General features: G+C 53.8%; 1 protein-coding gene across 1 annotated transcript in view; it reads right to left on the bottom strand.

Moving 5' to 3' along the window:
* WDFY4 (WDFY family member 4) overlaps positions 1 to 20,722 on the bottom strand; it is a 255,480-nt gene that overhangs the window by 121,271 nt on the left and 113,487 nt on the right. Inside the window, exons 25-31 of the mRNA XM_079793291.1 lie at positions 14,647 to 14,720; positions 12,290 to 12,451; positions 11,655 to 11,746; positions 9,900 to 9,999; positions 6,206 to 6,411; positions 5,844 to 6,013; positions 4,354 to 4,479 (exon numbers count right to left, since the gene is read on the bottom strand). Of these exons, the coding sequence (XP_079649417.1) occupies positions 4,354 to 4,479; positions 5,844 to 6,013; positions 6,206 to 6,411; positions 9,900 to 9,999; positions 11,655 to 11,746; positions 12,290 to 12,451; positions 14,647 to 14,720 (930 nt within the window). The remainder of the gene's footprint in view (positions 1 to 4,353; positions 4,480 to 5,843; positions 6,014 to 6,205; positions 6,412 to 9,899; positions 10,000 to 11,654; positions 11,747 to 12,289; positions 12,452 to 14,646; positions 14,721 to 20,722) is intronic.

The following is a 20,722-nucleotide window of genomic DNA, read 5'->3' as shown; positions in this document are numbered from 1 at the left end:
ACGCTCAGCCAGACACCTCACGGCAAGGCCCCTAGACTGGACTGGCACGGGGCCCTGGGCTTCGCCTGGGGAGGGGTTCACATGCACAGGCATTGGTCTACGGCTTCACACACACGCTCTTTTCACCTCTCACAGCCCTCTGAGGCAGGCCTGCATTTGCCCCTACTCCCTGGATGGGGAGACAGGCAGAGCGGTCAATAGCGTGCCAAGGTCCCCGGTGGGTAAGGAGCCGAGCCGGGCGCTGCCTGCCTCCAGGCATCTGGCTGTAACCCTGCCTATCTTTCCCGTATGCCCAATGGCCTCTAATGACTCGACATGGCCTTTGTGCTCAGGAAACTTGCAAATCAGGGTCAGCCTCAGCTTTTCAGAGCCCAGCTGTCTGCTCCCAACGCTAGAACCTGCCTTGGCTTATGTGTCCCCAGAACTGGCAGAACTTGAGGATCCCCCTCCCCACCAGCCAGGGATCTGGAACAGATCATCTACTGAGCCGACACCCAGTCCCCTGAGGGACCTGGGGACTTCCCTTCCCATCCCCACCATAACCTGGCCTCGGTCACACGGCTGAGTCTCCATCCGGGCTGCACACGAGTGTCCCCGGAGCTCAGCTCCCTTAACTGGCTGTGCCAAGTCACTCTGTCTGGAGATTGGCTCCAGCCCCAGAGTGCCCAGCTCCTGCCCTAGCGTGATGGACAGCCTGCAGCTTGAAAACTGACCCACCCTGCAGAGCCATGCCAACAACCAGATGGAGGGTGCTCAGCCTACTCCTGTGATTGCGCTAAGTGGAGGTTGGGTCTTCTCCTGGCCAGTTGCTCAGCCCGCCCCTCCCATCCATGGCTGCCTCATTTCCCAGCAGCTGCCTCTAGACCTGGCCCGTGTGCATGCGCCAGACATCCTGTTTAATAAGTAGATACCGAGTGTCTGGAACTGAGCCTCATACTAGAGCACACAGCCTACTTATAGAGAGAAAGGCAATGTGCACGGGGCAGCTAGAAAACTGATTTTAAACTGGATCTGCAAGGGTTTGGTATGGGCTGAGCAGGCAGCAGAGAGAAACTGCTCCTGGGTCCCCCGCGTCCGGCTTCTCCACCGGGTCCTAAGAGCGCAATATTGATTTCCAGAGGAATACCAGAGATCAGGGTTCAGAGAGTGGTTTCTGGAGTTAGTTGCCTGTTCGAATCCTGCCTCTGCCTCTGACTGACAGTCCCTTCCCCCTACACCTCCAGTCCCCACTCTGTAAAACAAGGATTGTAATGTGAGCTATTGCAATTGGTTGTTGTGAGGATTGAATGAGACATTTGGTGCCTCAGGGTTACTTCCCAGTGACTAGCACAGGGTAAGCAGAAGCAGCTGGGAGAGGACTTGAACTTTCAGAATAGAAACTTGGATTTTGTGTGAAAAACCAGGACCCCTGAAGGTTCTTAGGCAATGCAATGACCTGGAATGTAGAGCTAAGGCTGGACACACTGTCACATGCCTGTGCTCCACGACCCTGCCTGCATGAGCTAACCTCACTGCTGGTTTCTACATTTGACAATGGGGATAACGCTGTTTCAAAGGATTGTTGCCCGTGGTGACTGCCGATCATCTCAAAGACCAGCAATGCAATACATTGGAAGAGACGTGGAGCAACTGGAACCTTCCAACTAGAGTAACAGCTGGTGAGAGTGCAGTTGGCACTTCATGCTGGAGAACTATTTGGTGCTATCTGCTAAGGCAAGTCATGTGTATAACTGATGGACCACAGTGTCACTCCTGGGCATATTTCTAACAGAAAAAAATACGTATGTCTGCCCAAAGATATGTACAAAGCAGCTTTATTCCTATTTCCAAATGGAAAAACGCCCCCACAAGAATCCTATATAATAAAGAGGTAATATACAAATTGACCATCACACCCTCACACAAGATGGCTGTCCCCATGGGGTCACAAGATGGCTGCCACAAGATGGCCGACAAGGGAGGGCAGTTGTGGGTGATCAGGCCAGCAGGGAAGGGCAGTTGGGGGCGACCAGGCCTGCAGGGGAGGGCAGTTAGGGGTGATCAGGCCAGCAGGGGAGGGCAGTTGGGGGCGACCAGGCCAGCAGGGGAGCAGTTAGGTGTCAATCTGGCTGGCAGGGGAGCAGTTAGGGGGTGATCAGGCTGGCAGGCAGAAGCGGTTAGGGGCAATCAGGCAGGAAGGCAGGTGAGTAGTTGGAAGCCAGCAGTCCCAGATTGTGAGAGGGATGTCTCAGATTGGAGAGGGTGCAGGCTGGGCTGAGGGACACCCCCCTCCAGTGCACGAATTTCGTGCACTGGGCCTCTAGTAGATAAATATTTTTCTTAAATATATTTTATTGGTTTTTTACAGAGAGGAAGGGAGAGAGATAGAGTTAGAAACATCTGTCAGCTGCCTCCTGCATGCCCCCTACTGGGGATGTGCCCGCAACCAAGATACGTGCCCTTGACCGGAATCGAACCTGGGACCTTTCAGTCCGCAGGCCGACACTCTATACACTGAGCCAAACCGGTTTCGGCAAGTAGATAAATAAATTGTGATCAATTATCACAATAAAATACTATTCAATAATAAACAAGAATGAACTACTGACACATACAACATCATGAGTGAATCCCACAAACATAAGGATGAGTAAAAGAAGCCAGATGCAAAGAAAGCATACTCTATGATTCCATTCCTATCACGTTCAACAAGAGGCAGACTACTCTGTGGTGTGTTAGTTGCCAATGGGCAGGGGTATGATGTCAAACCAAGTAAAGTTCTGAACAAACAATAATATAAAAAAAGATAAGAGAAAATAAACTTTGAGAAAGTGATGTTAGAGCTATTCTCTACAGTTAAGTTTCTGGTCTTTTCTTCTTACCCTTTGGTTTCTACCTTGTATTTTGGTGCTTGTCTACTGTACTGGGCACATGAAGGCCGAACGACAGACATCTTCATTGGACCGAACGGCCTGTGAGTGACTTTGCTTCTGTCACATGTTTGTTAGATCTCAGAAGGTGGGGTCTTGTTTACTAACCAATCTGAGAGTCCCTCCTGTCACACACCAGTGAACCATTTTGTGTTTGCTATTATAATGTAAATCTTTGGTCTCTTTTTTTTTTACTTCTCTCAGCATGCTATGTATTTTCTTTATTTTAAATGCTTCCATGTTAATTCTTTTGTTTGCTTTCTTCAAAATGAAACTAATTGGTTAGAAAGGCAACAGATTTCTGATGCTGTAAACAGGAAATACATCTTTCCAGGCACCCAAGATTAATTGTAGCATTAGGACTGTAGTGGAACTATGAATAGCTCCCAACAATGGGAAGTGTGCAGATCACATGCTCTGACTAGGACAAAACAAACCGAGATGGGCAACAACAATGAGAGAAAGCTCAACCACATGGGCACCGAAAAAGATGAATTGAAGGTCTTTAAAGCTGCAAGCACAGAAACTCCAGAAAACAACCAGAAAATGAAGATGCCAAACATCAAACTCTTAGAGCTAGGCAGAAAAAAGTCGGGAGGTTGATTGGCTCTTTAAATAAATCTACAGGCCCTCGGCTTTTCAAATAATGGGAGGAGTGGGGCAGAGGACAGTATGAACTCATAAATTAAGAGTAAGAAGGGGAAAGTAACCACAAAAATTAAATAAATTAAAAGAGATCATTTGTGCCAATTAAATAATTGGGAAGATTTTTTTTTAAATTATAAATTACCTAAACTAGGTCAAGGAGACATTTAAAAGCCTAAAAAAGTCAATAACAAAAAAAAAGTCAGGCACAAGAAGTTTCATAGAAACAATTTAAATAATATAAAAACTATGAATTTAATATATCCTTAAATGTAAAAAAGGAGTTTTCAAAATAAAGCTAGTATAGTTTTGATATCAAAAGCTGACACTTGCCTTCATGTCTAAAATAACCCCTCCTCCCACCTCGGTGGCCCTGGGCGGCCTGAAGGCTCTCCAGGCATCTGCCCCCCACACAGGTGGCTGCAGGCGAGGAGGCCGGGCAGACAGAGGTGAACTCCTGGACGGGAGGGGCCCGTCTCCCCTCCACAGGGTCCGGCTCAGATCAGAAATGCTCGCTTTGATGAATACCTGCATCCCCCAGTGAAGGAAGTCAGATGCCTAAGCAAGTGGAAAATAGAAGGCTTTTGGCGAGAGTGGCTACACCGCATTGAAAACATTTCGGCTGGTTCCCATTGTGCATCTGAGTTATCCCAGGAGCCGCCTGGCCCCTTCTATCAAGGATTCTGAATAACACCTGCTAATTGCTGGCATTCTTGGACACTGCTGGGAAAGTCGCCGTGACCCCTCCAACCTTGTCTGCCCCTCCACCCCGTCACGGCATGTGGGGAAGGGGGCTCACCCGGCTCATGGTGGCCTTCAGCATCCTCAGGAGCAGCAGGGCCCCCTCGACGCACAGCCCGGCCCGGAGGACTTCCTCTGCGCTGTGCGCCTGCAGGAGCCCCTGCAGCGTGGCGTCCAGGCTGTCCTGAAAGAGGAGTCAGGCTGCAGAGACGCCGCCAGGGCACGCAGTGTCCCACGGGCCCGTTTGGAAAGGCAGGACAGCAAACCCCTCGGCGGCGGCCGCTGGGGGAATTTCAGCCGCTCCGTGCATGAGGGAAACATGCATGTTCAAGAAGGTACCGAAGACCCCGCCAGCATCTTGTGCTGAGTTTAGCTCTTCTAGTCTGACCACAAATACTGTCCAGTCAAGGTCAGTGATTCTGTGCAATGAGACTACAGAAGGTCGTGAGGGCTCCAGTTCAGGGGAAGGCCAGGATCCTTGCACGCAGGCCTGACTCCGCCTCTTTGACTGGGCTTACGCAAGCTGTTCTGGCCCTTGCACCTTAGTTTCCCTCTCTGTGAAATAAAAATTGCACTATCAGCCCCATGGGGTTGTCATAAATATCAGGTGAGGCAAATGTGTGAAATGTGTGAAATATCTCCCATGGCTCCTGACACCCAGCAGCGTTTGTTCCCTGGACACGTCTTGGAGCGGTGACAAGGCAGGGTTTGTGAACTTGGCACAGCATGCAGACCTTGCTTTGGAAGTGGGCTTTGGGACGCTATTATTACAGGAGATCTATATCAAGATTTAGATCTCCTGTTTGCAAAGCTGTGGCCGCATCCCATGTCAATTCAGGGCAGTTCAACTCAAGTCGGTTAAGACCAAGAGACAACTTCTGATGCTGCTATTTGCCGGGTGCCCAAGAAGGTGAGTAACAGGTGGGTCTGTGGTCCAGGAGCTCAGTGCCTGGAGAGAGGCGGGCATGTCAATGTGTCCGTGCACATTAGGCAAAGGATGCCGAGGCACTGGTAGGATGGCTCCCCCTGGAGGGGGTGAGGCAGGTGATGTGGGAGGGCGAGCTCATTAAAGGCACAGGCTGGGCAAGCACACGGCAGCTGCCTTGCTTGGAGGTGACTTGGAAGGATCCTTGCTGGCAGGGAGGAAGCTGGGCAGCTGTGGGGCAGGAGACTCAGCACATGGAAGGTTTGTATTCGAACATCCCTAAGGTGAGGGCATGACTGAGGCTCTGATCTGTGGTGGCAGCAATCGGTCTCCCCCTCCCCGCCTTCATCATGGATTTCTCTAGCTGTGCCCCAAGGAGAACGACTCACCAGTGGACTGATGAGAAGGGAGAGCTGCTAGGAAGTGGGGGCAGAGGTGGAGGAGGTCAAGGGTATCTGAAGAGCCAGCCAAGGGTGTGGACAGCCAGGGAGAGAAGTGGGTCAGGACAGCAGAAGCGGGAAGAATTGGAGCGAGCTAATGGAGAGTCTGAGGGAACTGCCTTGGTCATGTGGCAGCAGAAAACCCAGCGTGTCACTCCATCCCTGGGGGCCCCAAGAACCTACTTTGGGCCCACCCGTCAGCTCTGTGAGCGGCGTCTGGAGGAAGAAGGCGGACACGATGAGGTAGACTTCCGGAATGTGAACGTGGTGGGCCAAAAAGTCGTTCAAGACCCGGAATCCAGGAAGTAGGCAGGGGCCCTGGTCGGGCGCGGGAGGGTGGCTCTTCAGGTTATCTATGGATCGGAAGGGGCACACAATGCCACTGAGAACAACTGCGATTGCTTCTGGCCACGGTGGGGACTGGCACACGAGGGAATCCCCTGCCACCCACTTCCCCCAGAAATGCCGGAGAGAAATACACGCCGTCACACAGGGGCACCGAAAATGCTCAACAAGGCGCCTTTCCCGATTCCTGACATGCGCACCCATCAGGATGTCCGAGCCTTCTGCGCAGCGTTCCACCCAGGATCCCGCAGACAGGCCGTCCTTAAAGCGCCCGCGCAGGGCAGGGCTCGACAAGAAGTGCAGCAGCAGCTTCAGTCCCAGCACAGTGGTGCTGGGGTGCAGGTGGCCCTGCAGGAGCAGCAGAAACCAGCCGGGCCCCAGGCTCAGGAACACCTCCTCCTTTGTCCTAGGAGACCAACAAATGCAAACGGCATGCTCAGAGATGATAAATAACATCCAGCCTCACTAGTCACCTAGGAAGGCAAATTAGGGTGAACATCTCAATACCACTTCGCAAGACACAGATTGCATTTTAAAGGAATGGTAAATAAAATGCTGGCAAAGTTGCTGCACAGTGGTTGGATTTGTCTGTGAATGGCTGAAGTGTAAGTTGGCCAAAGGTTTTCAAAGCAATTGGCAATTATGTATCAATAGATGTGAAGCCTGCAGGCCCAGTGGGAGCTGTACTCCACTGATATTCACACTCATGCAGTGTGTGATGGCCACCCTTCCAATTACAGCAATATCTATACTAATAAAAGCCTATGTGGTCATCACGCCCTCATGCCGTGATGCCCTCATGCCTCAACGAGCGATCACCAGGAGGCTGCGTGCGGGTGGGAGGGGCTGCGAGAGCTGCAAGGCGCATGCAGGTGGGCAGGGACTTGACCAGGAGGTGCATCGGGGGAGCAGATGGCTGCTGCTGCTGCCCAGGGCTGACCCGAGGCTCAGGCAAGCTGTCGATAGCGGGCCAGCTCAAGGCTCAGGCAAGCCGCTGCCCAGGGCTGGCCAGTAGGTATGATGCGCACTGACCACCAGGGGACAGACGCTCAATGCAGGAGCTGCCAAGCGACAGCAACTTTGCAGAGTGCACTCCAGGACCCCTCGGGGAATGTCGGAGAGCCGGTTTTGGCCCGATATCTGCAGGCCAGGCTGAGGGACCCCACCTGCCGGAGGGAACTGGCTCACTCTGCAAACACCCTGCAAGCCCGGTACCGCCCCAGGTACAGCCGGCCGGGGAGGGACCGTGGGAGGTTGGCTTCAGGGTGTGTCCGGCCCATCTCACCCAGTCCCATCCTGCCAGCCACCTTCTAATTAATTTCCTTTTAATGTGCACGAATCTGTGCACTGGGCCTCTAATAGTCATATAAAACCCATAATGGTTATTTACCTCCCTTTTGAAATACACTGGTCAAAACTAATCTAAATGGAATGGTCCAAAGTGTCTGCATCTTTATCAGTTTAGGCCAAAAAAATTACATGATTTACTGTCAGGTCCGAAAATGAATTTTAAAATGATGAGTCTGGCTAATACAGACTTGCTAGAGGGAACTGGAGAGCAGGGAGATGGGCAGCAACCCTCGGAGGCAATGGCTCAGCTAAGGACCTGGCCTCCTGGGAGCCAGGGAAGGTCTGCCTGTCCCAGACAGTGTTCTCAGCATCAGCTGCCAGTCTAGGCATGGTGAGGGCGTGGCCACTGGGCTAGGAATCAACAGACTGTTCTGTCTTCTAGCCCCATCTCTGAATTAACTAAGTGCATGACTTTGGCAGAACTCTTGATGTGCTCTGGTTATTTCCTCAATGATGGTGACGGTGATGGTGATGAGGATGAGAAATGTGATGGTGATGGTGATGAGGGTGATGGGTGATGGTGATGAGGATGATGGTGATGGTGATGAGGATGATGGTGAGGGTGATGGTGATGGTGATGAGGGTGATGGTGATGAGGATGATGGTGATGGTAATGAGGATGAGGATGAGGGTGAGGGTGATGGTGATGAGGATGATGGTGATGATGGTGATGAGGATGGTGGTGGTGATGAGGATGATGGTGATGAGGATGATGAGGGTGATGGTGATGAGGATGATGAGGATGATGGTGATGATGGTGATGATGGTGATGAGGATAAGGGTGAGGGTGATGGTAATGAGGATGATGGTGATGGTGATGAGGATGATGGTGATGGTAATGAGGATGAGGATGAGGGTGATGGTGATGGTGATGAGGATGATGGTGAGGGTGATGGTGATGAGGATGAGGGTGATGGTGATGAGGATGATGGTGATGGTAATGAGGATGAGGATGAGGGTGATAGTGATGGTGATGAGGATGATGGTGATGGTTATGAGGATGATGGTGAGGGTGATGGTGATGAGGATGATGGTGATGGTAATGAGGGTGAGGATGAGGGTGAGAGTGATGGTGATGAGGATGATGAGGATGATGGTGATGATGGTGATGATGGTGATGAGGATAAGGGTGAGGGTGATGGTAATGAGGATGATGGTGATGAGGATGATGGTGATGGTGATGAGGATGAGGGTGAGGGTGATGGGGATGAGGGTGATGGTGATGAGGATGAGGGTGAGGGTGAGGGTGATAGTGATGAGGATGAGGGTGAGGGTGAGGGTGATAGTGAGGATGATGGTGGTGCTTGTGGTGCTGGTGATGACGGTGATGATGGTGATGGGGGTGATGAGAATGAGTTTGGTGCTGGTGGTGATGGTTATGATGGTGATGATGGTGATGGGGTGATGAGGATGAGTTTGGTGCTGGTGGTGATGGTGATAAGGGTGATGAGGATGGTGATGGTGATGAGGATGAGGGTGATGGTGATGTATAAATACACTTATGGAGTATTTATAGTATCCTAGGCACCACACTCCAGGCTATCCGCATGTTAATTTCCATTTACAGCAAGTATTATTTTTATGTTTACATAGATGATTAGAAGAGAGGCATTGAGGTCTTAAGTTACCTCCCCAAGGTCCCTGGGAACAGATCTGGGATTTGAGCCCAGGGGGTCTAACATCTGAGCCCAGATGCTAAGCACTACACTACATTCCTTTTCAAACATAAGGGGAAGGAAGGGTTTAGACTAGCTCATCTCCAAGTTCCCCAGTTCTACCATGTTTTGATTCTAGCAATGTAAAGACTTATGGGCTGGCAAATTTATAAGCACTATCTGCAAAGCTGTTTTACTGAGGAGGACCCCCACAGCTCCCCCAAACATATATAAACACTAAAATGTCCATTTGGCAAGAGCAGGGATCTGGGCTGACATGCTCAGCACCATGTCCTCACATCAAGGCACAGTGTCTGGCACATAGTAGGTGTTCAACAAATAGCTGTTAAATAAATGACTCCATGGTTAAAGGTAAAGCAATCAGTGGGAGAGTTGATGGAATGTTATGATTATACATTGTTTTGAAAGTTGATTGAAGGCAGATACTTCTTTTTCCAACTTGGGAAAATAACGAGGTAACTAACAGTAAAGAGCAGGGGAATTTGGCAAGTCTTTTCCTTGATCGATGTTATTTAGGCTAACCATTTCTCCATTCTATTGTCTGCCAAGTAAAGGACATCAAAATTAGTAATTGTCAGAACTGCCAAAACAATAACAATTATACTGGAGCAATGGTGACAAAAGGAGTTTATTGTAATTATACCAAATCTGTTTCGAGTTACTATGCCGTTAAACATTTTCATCGGAATATCTTAGGGCAAGGTCTGCTTTATCGGGTGGAGAGAATATAATTTTCTTTCTGACTAGTGCAGGAAACACACTGCAGACAGCTGACTCTGAGAACTAGCTTTTCATTAAAGAAAGGTTTTAACACCGCACCCTGGATGAGGCAACCTAATGCCAAATCGCGCTTCCTGGAGCTACTTACTCAGAGGACAGATGAAGCTGGGAGGAAGATACTACACCAAGCAGCATCTCTAGCAGCTGGTTTCTGAGCCAGATTGTCTTTCCAGATGTTTGGCTTCCAGCTACAAAAGAGGCCATTTAGATTTGAGAGGGAACGGATGTAAAGAGACTTATTTTCTGCAGTAAGCATCCCAGTCACCAAATGCTTATTTCATTCAGGCATTAGGCCATGTAGGGGACTCCAAATTTTGTCATTCAGTTCTAGACTTCAGTACAATGCTTTTAAAATATTTTCAGAAAATGTTCTTAAAGTTGCCTCTAACTAGAGATGTTTTCAATCTCCCTTCTTTCACACACACACACACACACACACACACACACACACACACACACACAATCCTTAACATGTATCTTCCAGAAGAGGAATCCTTTAATTATCATGGGCTGCAATGTTTCTTGAGCATCTAAACTGCCGGGTCTAGCGAGGCATTGGAGGTAGCGGGTGAGGACCCTGGTTCTCCACCTTGGGCCCTGCTCTCCAGCAGCTCCCAGGCGAGGCTTTGGCATGCTGATGCTGTGGTTAAAATAGAGCCTGAGGAATAGCAAGAGGTTACAGATCCAGTGGGGAAAGGAGCTGTACTTCTGAATGTCATTATAGCCCCAAGGGATAGGTTAACACTATCTCAACAGGTGATATTCTCACAAAAGGTTCTGAATGGAGTCCATATAAGAAGGGCGGTTGACTCATTTTCCATTCGTTCACTCCCTTGGTTGGCAGGTTATTTTACAGCCCACTGTGGGCACAGACACCATGCTGAAGCGATAGAACTGATGACGCTGTGGAAGACGTGGCTCAGATCCCCCTCTATTTGGATTCTGGCCCACGTTCAATTTATTAAGGCGCTAATATCTGAGCCTCAGTTTCCTCGTCTGCAACATGGAAATGGTAATGCCTACTTTTCCGTCTAGATCTAGGAGAAGAGAGAACTTGTTTAGACTGAGCAGCGCTGGCCAGGCGAATCTTTTGCGTCGGCCCTGTCCATGCCGTAGCCACCAGTCTCCTGTGTTTATCAAGCCCTGGGAATGTGGCTGGTGTGACTGAGGGATGGATTTTTTCGCTGCACTGCATTTCAAGTAATTAAAATGGCACATGGGTTTGAGGCTCCCGAGCCAGACAGCACGTCTGGAGGGCCAGGACAGAGCGGCAGTGCCTGCTCCCTCACACCGGCCCCAGCAGAGGGGACACGGAACACGACAGCTGCTGCTCTGGACCCGGCGGGGAGAGACTCAGACACAGCCCAGCCTGTGCACAGAGGAGCCGGGCTGAGAGCACAGAGGGGGCCAGGTGGCTCGGAGGGACTGGGAATGGCTAGTGCAGCGGGCGCAGGAGGGCAGACAGCCCTGCGGAGGGAGCCGCACGGCAGCACAGCAGCAGGCGGCCGCTGGGACTGGGCCCCGCAGGGCTTCCGAGTGCGGGAGTGGGAGCGGGCCTTGGCGCAGGGGCAGCGGGCAGTGGGGAGGCAGGCATGGCTGGGCCTGAGGCCCCCGCTGGGCTACAGGAAACTGTGTGCTATCTGGAAACCATTCCAGGCCGGAAAGAGAGAACATGCAGTTTAACTGGATGTGTAACCCTAATCACAACGCTATGACCTCACAAGCCCCTATTTGGGAACAACCCTCAAACCGGTGCCTTCCCCTCCTTGTCTCAGCCCCTCCCACCACAGCCTGGCCCACCACGTGTGGCTCTCAGCCTGGTGGCCTGGAGCGGTCTCCTCACCAGGCCCCGAGGGCTCCGGGGCCCCATCCGCGCAGATCTGCCGCTCATCCACCGAGGCGGGCTGGAGGGTGTACACCACGAACAGCGCGACCCTTAACAGAGAGAAGGACAGGCTCAGGCGGGCTCAGCCATGTTGCTGAACACACATGACGGTTTTCTACACAGAACACCCCAATGCGGCTGCAAGGCAGGGTTCGAGGGGAGCACGCTATTCTGTGGTTAATACAGTATTTCCAGAGACTTCTACTGTTTGTCAGGATTCATCAGAGCAGTTAACTTGTGCTCTGCCAGATCAGCAGAGCCGACGGCGGTGAAGATGGACGAGGTTAAATGTCACGGGCTGGGCTGTTGGGAAGTCTGCAGAAGGCAGGCGCCCTGAGTCCTCAGCCGGTGGGGACGGCTGTGCCCTGGAAAGTCGTGAATTCCTGGCACAACAGGTGTGTCAGCACTGGGGAGCGGGGCGCCCACAGCCCTACCAGGGTCTTGCACATGCACCCTCCTCTCAGCAGAAATCTGGAACGTGCCCCGCATTTAAGGGGAGGGATGCTGGGTGAGTGTGGTCAGGGGAGGGCTGAGCCTAGTCCCTGGTAAGCCAGCCCGGGCCCTGCCTTGCGCTGGGCCGCTGGGTGCAGTACCTGAGCAAGTCCTGGACACTGAAGTGGCCCCTCAGCTGCCAGCCCAGGATGGCGATGATGGCGGGGATCCTGGAGGGGGCGAGGCCCGGCTCACTGAAGAGGAAGACGAGCCTGGGTATCAGCTGTGCCTGGTGGGCCACACCAGCACTCCGGGGCCCTTCCCTGCGAGCCAGGAGAGAGGCGGTGAAAGCTTGGACTGGAATGAACCAAATTTGTTGTGTTTCTGCTGAAAAGGTGTTCCAGGCCGGCGCGCTCTGTGGCCCTCGGGCGCCAAGGCCGCCAGCCGCCCATCGAGTATGTGTCTGCGGGTGCGAGGCGCTGGGAGGAGGCTCCGCGCCCTCCGCCCCGGAAACTGCCTTCAAAGGCAGCTACTGAGGCTTCATGCCAAGCCGGGGGGAAACTAAGGGTGGTCTCGGGGACTCGGAGCAAAGACAGCCGACTGGAGTGTGACCCTGAGCACCCCCACACCCAGGCCCGGCTGGCGAGCCTGCTGGTGGGCGCCCTTCCTGCTGCCCCAAGCCACCAAGTGGATGAGCACGCCGCCGGGTCAGGGGACAAGGCAGAACTCCAGCATCCTGGGCCCCTCCTCCAGCTCATCACATGCTCTTTCCAGTAAATTCTACTCCCCCCCTCCCTCCTCCAGAAAACAGCTCCGGGGTGCATGCTCACCTCAGAACAAACAGGTGCAGAGAGAAAGTGGGAATGGGAAAGAAAGCAAAGGTGGAGGGAGGTGAAATGGGTGGAAGGCTCCTTCCTGAAGTGCCTTTTAGCGCTGACGTCTGCCACACTCCATGTCCCTGACACTCAAGAGAGGCAGAGCCAGCCCAGTTCTGTGTGTCTGCTGCTTGTGAGCACCGCCCCCCCCCCCCCCCCCCCCCATATTTCCTGCGCTTTCTCAGGGCAGCGCTGAGCAGGCTGCTTTCTGCATTTGTCTCCCCTGCTGCCCGCAGGCCTCATTCCCCTCCCCCGGCAGCCCCAGAAGCCTGTGAAATGCAATGGGGACACGTTGCCTCCCCTGCCTCCCTCCTCCCTTATCCTGATCACAGCCCCTGGGTTTCTTCGGGAACCACTCCTTCCTAGCTCCCCTCCACTCCCAGGGGTGCAGTCCTGCTCCTGCTCCGGCCTGTGGGGGACCAAGCAGCCCTCCCTGCTCTGTGCTAAGCCCAGGAGGGGCCCTGGGGCACCTGCAGCGCCTGCCACAGAGGCTGCGGAAAGGACACAGCAGGAAGAAAACAGAGACTAGATGGGGACAGACCTCCGAGAAAGGGGTGTGAGTGGCCCAGCCCCAGGGCAGCTGGGCCCCTTCAACTGTGTGAGCAATGAATTCCTTTCTCCACTTCCTCCCGGCCCTCCTCTCTCTTCCTTCCCTGCCTTGGTGGGAGTGCAGTTCCACCACCTGAGACCAAAAGCCCGGACTGCCCTGCCTCCTAGGTGACTGGCGGGAGACACCAGCGGAGAGCGGGTGGGAGAGGTGTGTCCGTTCTGCTGGCCACACTCAGCCCTGACGCCAGAGCCAGGAAGCTGCTCCCGAGGCCCCAGACCAGCAGGGGAGACACACATGCCCACATGCGTGAGCCACGGAGAAGGTGCTGCTATAGACTGAATGCTGGGACCCCCAAACTGTGTTGTTTTTTTGGTTAATCCTCACCCCAGGTTATTTTTCCACTGATTTTTTTTTTTTTTTGAGAGAGTGGAAGGGAGGGGTAGAGACACAGAGAAAGAAACATCCGTGTGAGAGAGACACATCGCTTGGTTGCCTCCCACACGCGCCCTGACCAGGGCTGGGGAACGAGCATCTAACTGAGGTACATGCCCTTGACCGAAACTGAACGCGCGACCCTTCAGTCCGCGGGCCAAAGCTCCATCCACTGAGCCAAACCGCTAGGGCTTTCTGTTGTGTTGCTCGTTATTCCCCTAAATTCTTATGTGGAAACCTACTCCTCGGCAGTGGGCTTTGGGAGGGGATTAGGTCGTGAAGGTGATGCCTGGTGATGGGATTGGTGCCCTCACAAAGGAGACCCCAGCGAACTCCCAGCCCCTCCCCCGGTGCAGGTGCAGGGAGAAGACAGCCACCTCTACGTCCGGAGGTGGGATCCCCACCAGACACTGATCTACCATCTTAGACTCTCAGCCTCCAGACTGGGAGGGATGGAGTCCTGCTGTTTATAAGCCACCCCGTCCTCATCCTCGGCAGATTTGTTACAGAAGCCTGAGGCATCTAAGCCAGACGTGCTGCCTCAGGGGACACGCACTCAGGGAGCGGGTGGGTGAGGGCCGCAGCCCTGCCCTGCCCTCTGAGTCCCTTTTCTGGTGAGAAGCCTTTGCTTCTAGCGTCCAGCGGCCGAAGCCCAGCCTACCTTGGCGACCGGAGGATTTCCAGGAGGTGGGAAAAGAGGGACTGCTCCACGTTGTCCGCGGCTCTCATCCAGAGCTGGAAGACAGAAGCGCCGGTGAAGCAGGGCCTGAGAACGGGCCTCCGGCAGCGCGGGTGCAGAGCGCGGGGCCTGGTCTCCTCGGCCTGGAGTCACCAACCCAGTTTCCCCCCTGGAATCGGACCCGAGCTCCTGGCTGCGTGGAGGGCTTTGCCGGGGGAAAGCTCAGACACCACGTCTCTCCTCATCTCTGCGGCTGCCTGGCCCTTCACGATGGGTCTAGATCCAACAGGACAGGCCCGGGCCCTGCAGCCCGGGGTCCCCACGCCAGACTTATCTCATCCACAAGGCCCATGTTCCCACTTCAGAGATGAGAAAATAGAGGCCGAGACAGACCAATCGAGTGACAAGTCCCATTCACACCAGCAAGTGGCAGGACTGGAATTAGAAGTGGGCCTTCCCTTTCCGGTTTTACCCTAGAGTAACTAAACACCCGATTTGTGCGTGCAACACTTTCTCCACAGAACCTGCAGCACAGCCCACCCCCTCCTCCTGCGCAGCGGAACCTGACCAACAGCCACAGAGGGGAAGCCCTGAGGTCCCGGGGGTGAGCTGTCACTGAGGCTGTTTTCATTCACAGGGAACAAGGGCAGCTGCTCTCTGTCCTCTGGACCAAGTGGATGGCGATCCTCTGTGTCTCATTTCCATTCCCTTTAGAGGCTTCTACTATGACTTATCTCTAAACACAGTCATTCCCTAAGGCCCCAAACCAGATGTGGGATGATAACAGTGCATTCATCTGGCACCAAAAAGAGCTCACACTCACAAATTACCCCACTGGCAGCGGCGAGACGTGCCGGGCAAAGTCCAGAAATGATGTCTGCATGCAGCAGCGAGAAGATTGAGGCTCCGAGACACTAAGGGATTTGCCTGCTGACCCTCATGTACTCATCGGCAGAGACTGGCTTCCAAGCCCGGTCTGTCTAACTCCCTCTTGACTCCTCCCTGTGGCCCCAACAGCCATCTCCTGGAGACTGACACACAGGGTCGGTAATGGACCTCACGTGATGACACAGGTGGCCGTGGGTCGGTAATGGACCTCACGCGATGACACAGGTGGCCGTGGGTCGGTAATGGACCTCACGCGATGACACAGGTGGCCGTGTGTCGGTAATGGACCTCACGCGATGACACAGGTGGCCGTGGGTCGGTAATGGACTTCACGCGATGACACAGGTGGCCGTGTGTCGGTAATGGACCTCACGCGATGACACAGGTGGCCGTGGGTCGGTAATGGACCTCACGCGATGACACAGGTGGCCGTGTGTCGGTAATGGACCTCACGCGATGACACAGGTGGCCGTGGGTTGGTAATGGACCTCACGCAATGACACAGGTGGCCGTGGGTCGGTAATGGACCTCACGTGATGACACAGGTGGCCGTGTGTCGGTAATGGACCTCACGTGATGACACAGGTGGCCGTGGGTCGGTAATGGACCTCACGTGATGACACAGGTGGCTGTGGGTCGGTAATGGACCTCACACGATGACACAGGTGGCCGTGGGTCAGTAATGAACCTCACGTGATGACACAGGTGGCCGTGTGTCGGTAATGGACCTCACGTGATGACACAGGTGGCCGTGGGTCGGTAATGGACCTCACACGATGACACAGGTGGCCGTGGGTCAGTAATGAACCTCATGTGATGACACAGGTAGCCGTGTGTAGGTAATGGACCTCACGTGATGACACACGTGGCCGTGGGTCGGTAATGGACCTCACACGATGACACAGGTGGCCGTGGGTCAGTAATGAACCTCATGTGATGACACAGGTGGCCGTGTGTCGGTAATGGACCTCACGTGATGACACAGGTGGCTGTGGGTCGGTAATGGACCTCACGTGATGACACAGGTGGCCGTGGGTTAGTAATAAACCTCACGCGATGACACAGGTGGCCGTGGGTTAGTAATGGACCTCACGTGATGACACAGGTGGCCGTGGGTCGGTAATGGACCTCACGTGATGACACAGGTGGCCGTGGGTTAGTAATGAACCTCACGTGATGACACAGGTGGCCGTGGGTCCATGCTCTTGCGGGGGAAGCAGGAGAGCCGCAGTGACCCAAGTCTATCAGGAGGCCAGTGTAGGCAGAAACCATCCCTCTGGGATCCGCAGGGCCTGGCATCACACCTACCACGTGGTGGGCACTTACAGAGTCCATTAGTTTTTTAAGAGTGGATGTACAGAAAATCCAGGTGAAATGAGCGCGCTGTGCCAAGCCAGAAGCAGGCTGGCAGAGTCCCAGCCCTGCAAGCTCACTCCTGCTCAGTGCACAGAGCGGGCACTGCCACCTGCAGAGCCCGTGTGGGCTGCGGGGGCTCCAGTCAGGCACCTCGAGGCACACGTCGAGGGCCCTGCACACGCGGCATCTTCACTCACAAAGGCAGTCCCTGAACAAAGGCCATGCCGGTGTGGGAGCTGGAAAACTGAGCACGCAGGCATGAACCCAGCAATCTCCTTGCTGCTGTGCCCCTGCCCCTCCCCACAGCAGAGCCCCCTCCCTTCCAGGGCCTTGGAACAGTACCAGCTTGCCAGAGCACATCGGACGCTGCCTCGCTCTTTCGGAAATCCCTTTACACTGCACCACACGGGTTGGGAAATGTAGAGAGTTGAATCTTCTGCTGCTTATCCTGTCTACAAGCCCTACTAAGTTCTGCACTGAGATGCCTGACTGCCTTAATATCAAATGGATCATGTGTCCAACTGTGCCCTCTCCCACCCTGAGCCCACGGCACATGCGGCCATGATCTGCCTGTCCCTTTTAAAAACCAGAAACCTAAGACTTGCTTACCCTCAACCTCCTGTCCCTCCTGCTCCTCAACTCCCCTCGCCCTCCCTCTCCACTGTCTGTCCAGTCATCACAGATCCCCCTTCTCCTGTAACCGATTTTCTTGTCTCCGAACCCACCCTCTTTTTTAAGGACTTGTGCTGTTAATAGTTGATTCTCCCACTGGTATTTTAACCACCTTTTTCCACTCCTTCCTCCTCTCGGCCTACAACCAGACTCGTCTCCTATCTTAAGCCCTGAAACTCCCTCCATTTTCTTCTCTCTTCTTCTTCAAAAGCCTGCCTCTCTCCCCTCCTCTCCACTCTTCACCTTCCTCTGACCCCTTATTTATTTTTCATTAGTTTGTCATCACCTCCAAGTGACCTCCAAATACAATACACACATCACTGCCCTCATTTACTTGAAACTCTCCTCGTCATCTTAAATGTTTATTTTGTTTTCCTTTGGTGTTTACTGGCTGCTTGTTTTCTTAACCTCAGCTTTCAAAGCACCAGCTCACTCGAGGACGCCGGTTCCCAGGGCGGGTGGTGCCATGGTGGTTCCAGGAGCAGCTGGGAGCTTGGTGGTCCTGCACAGGCAGCTGCTGGGCCGGCGGGGGGGGGGGGGGGGGGGCGCGGGGGCGGGGGGGTGCAGGCAGGGATGCCTGGACCCAGCGGCTGGGCCTGGCGCAGTGTTTGGGAGGGGCGTGCTCTCTGGTCTCTGCGTGCAGGAAAGCGTGTGCCCAGGCATCCGGGTGCCAGGCCTTGCAGGAGGCCTTCACAGTCCCTGCGCTCATCTCAGACCCAGGCCACAGGGCCTTCCTGGCCCGGCTCCATTCGCTGATAATTTCCTTAGGACTTGGAGAGCTACAGTAATGAATAGGATTGGCCTTCACTTTTTAAGTTCCCATACTGTCCTTTTTGGCTCAGATTAGCTAATAAAATAACCTGGGAGTGCCCCTTTTTCAGTTTCCTGGAAGAGTTTTTAAGGCTGGGAGGGCCTACTTCCTGACAGGTGTAACTTCTCTACGGACACCCGGGCCACCTTCCTTGTGGATTTTGTTTGTAAGATTTTAAAGCACTGGCTCCAGCCCTAGCTGGTTTGGCTCAGTGGATAGAGTGTTGGCCTGTGGACTGAAGGGTCCCGGGTTTGATTCTGATCAAAGGCACATACCTCAGTTGCAGGCTCCTCCCTGACCCAGGCCCTGGTCAGGGCGGGTGCAAGAGGCAACCAATCGATGTGTTTCTCCCACATCGATATTTCTCTCTGTCTTTCCCTATGTCTTCCACTCTCTCTAAAAATCAATGGAAAAATGTAATTGAGGATTAAAAATAAATCAATAAATATGATTCCATTTATTTGATGATTGTGGGACCATTTGAGTTTTTTTTATTTCTTTTTGAGTGAGTTTGGGAAACTTACATTTTCTTAGAGATTGTTCAGATGAGCTAAGGGTTCACATTTATTGGCACAAAGATGCCAGCCCTACTCTCCTGTTCCCCCTCACCCTGCTCATCCCCTGGATCTCCCTCCTCCCCTCACCCTGCTCATGCCCATGATCTCCCCCTCCCACTCCCCCTGCTCATCCCCATGGATCTCCCTCCTCCCCTCACCCTACTCATCTCATGGATCTCCCTCCTTCCCCTCACCCTGCTCATCCCATGGATCTCCCTCCTCCCCTCACCCTGCTCATCCCCTGGATCTCCCTCCTCCCCTCACCCTGCTCATCTCCTGGATCTCCCTCCTCCCCCTCACCCTGCTCATCCCCATAGATCTCCCTCCTTCCCCCTCACCCTGCTCATCCCCTGGATCTCCCTCCTCCCCCTCACCCTGCTCATCCCCATGGATCTCCCTCCTTCCCCTCACCCTGCTCATCCCCTGGATCTCCTCCTCCCCTCACCTTGCTCATCCCATGGATCTCCCTCCTTCCCCTCACCCTGCTCATCCCCATGGATCTCCCTCCTTCCCCTCACCCTGCTCATCCCCATGGATCTCCTGCCTTCCCCTCACCCTGCTCATCCCATGGATCTCCCTCCTCCCCCTCACCCTGCTCATCCCATGGATCTCCCTCCTCCCCTCACCCTGCTCATCCCATGGATCTCCCTCCTCCCCCTCACCCTGCTCATCCCATGGATCTCCCTCCTCCCCTCACCCTGCTCATCCCATGGATCTCCCTCCTTCCCCTCACCCTGCTCATCCCCATGATCTCCCTCCTCCCCTCACCCTGCTCATCCCCATTGATCTCCCTCCTTCCCCTCACCCTGCTCATCCCCATGATCTCCCTCCTCCCCCTCCCCCTGCTCATGCCCATGATCTCCCCCTCCGCCTCCCCCTGCTCATCCCATGGATCTCCCTCCTTCCCCTCACCCTGCTCATCCCCTGGATCTCCCTCCTCCCCCTCACCCTGCTCATCCCATGGATCTCCCTCCTTCCCCTCACCCTGCTCATCCCCATGAACTCCCTCCTCCCCTCACCCTGCTCATCCCCTGGATCTCCCTCCTTCCCCTCACCCTGCTCATCCCCATAGATCTCCCTCCTTCCCCCTCACCCTGCTCATCCCCTGGATCTCCCTCCTCCCCCTCCCCCTGCTCATCCCCCGGATCTCCCTCCTCCCCTCACCTTGCTCATCCCCTGGATCTCCCTCCTTCCCCTCACCCTGCTCATCCCCATGGATCTCCCTCCTTCCCCTCACCCTGCTCATCCACATGGATCTCCCTCCTTCCCCTCCCCCTGCTCATCCCCTGGATCTCCCTCCTCCCCTCACCTTGCTCATCCCCATGGATCTCCCTCCTTCCCCTCACCCTGCTCATCCCCATGGATCTCCCGCCTTCCCCTCACCCTGCTCATCCCATGGATCTCCCGCCTTCCACCTTGCCATCATCATTTCTCGTCCTTCCTGCCTTTTATCCTGACCATTCTCAGCAGTTTATTCTAGTAGAACTAGTTATTGGCCTCGTTGATCTATTCTGTGGCTGTTTCTTTCCTATTAAAATAGTTGATGTTCTCATCTTTATTATTCCCTCTTTCTTTCTTGGAATTTAGTTTGTTTTTAGTTTGTGGTTTTCTGTTTTGTTTTGTTTTTTCATCATTCTCACTTTTTACCCTGAAACCTCTGTTCATGAACTTAGAATGTTCTCTTTCTGACAGGCACGTTGAGGGCTATAAATTTCCTCCATGTCCAGCTCCCAGCAGCCTCCCAACTGTGCTTCGATATATAGTGTTTTCCTTG

Source organism: Cnephaeus nilssonii (assembly GCF_951640355.1).
Source record: "Cnephaeus nilssonii genome assembly, chromosome: 16".
In the NCBI taxonomy this organism is placed as follows: domain Eukaryota; kingdom Metazoa; phylum Chordata; class Mammalia; order Chiroptera; family Vespertilionidae; genus Cnephaeus; species Cnephaeus nilssonii.
Note: the sequence above shows the minus strand (reverse complement) of the source record. Positions and strands in the feature narration are given on the sequence as shown.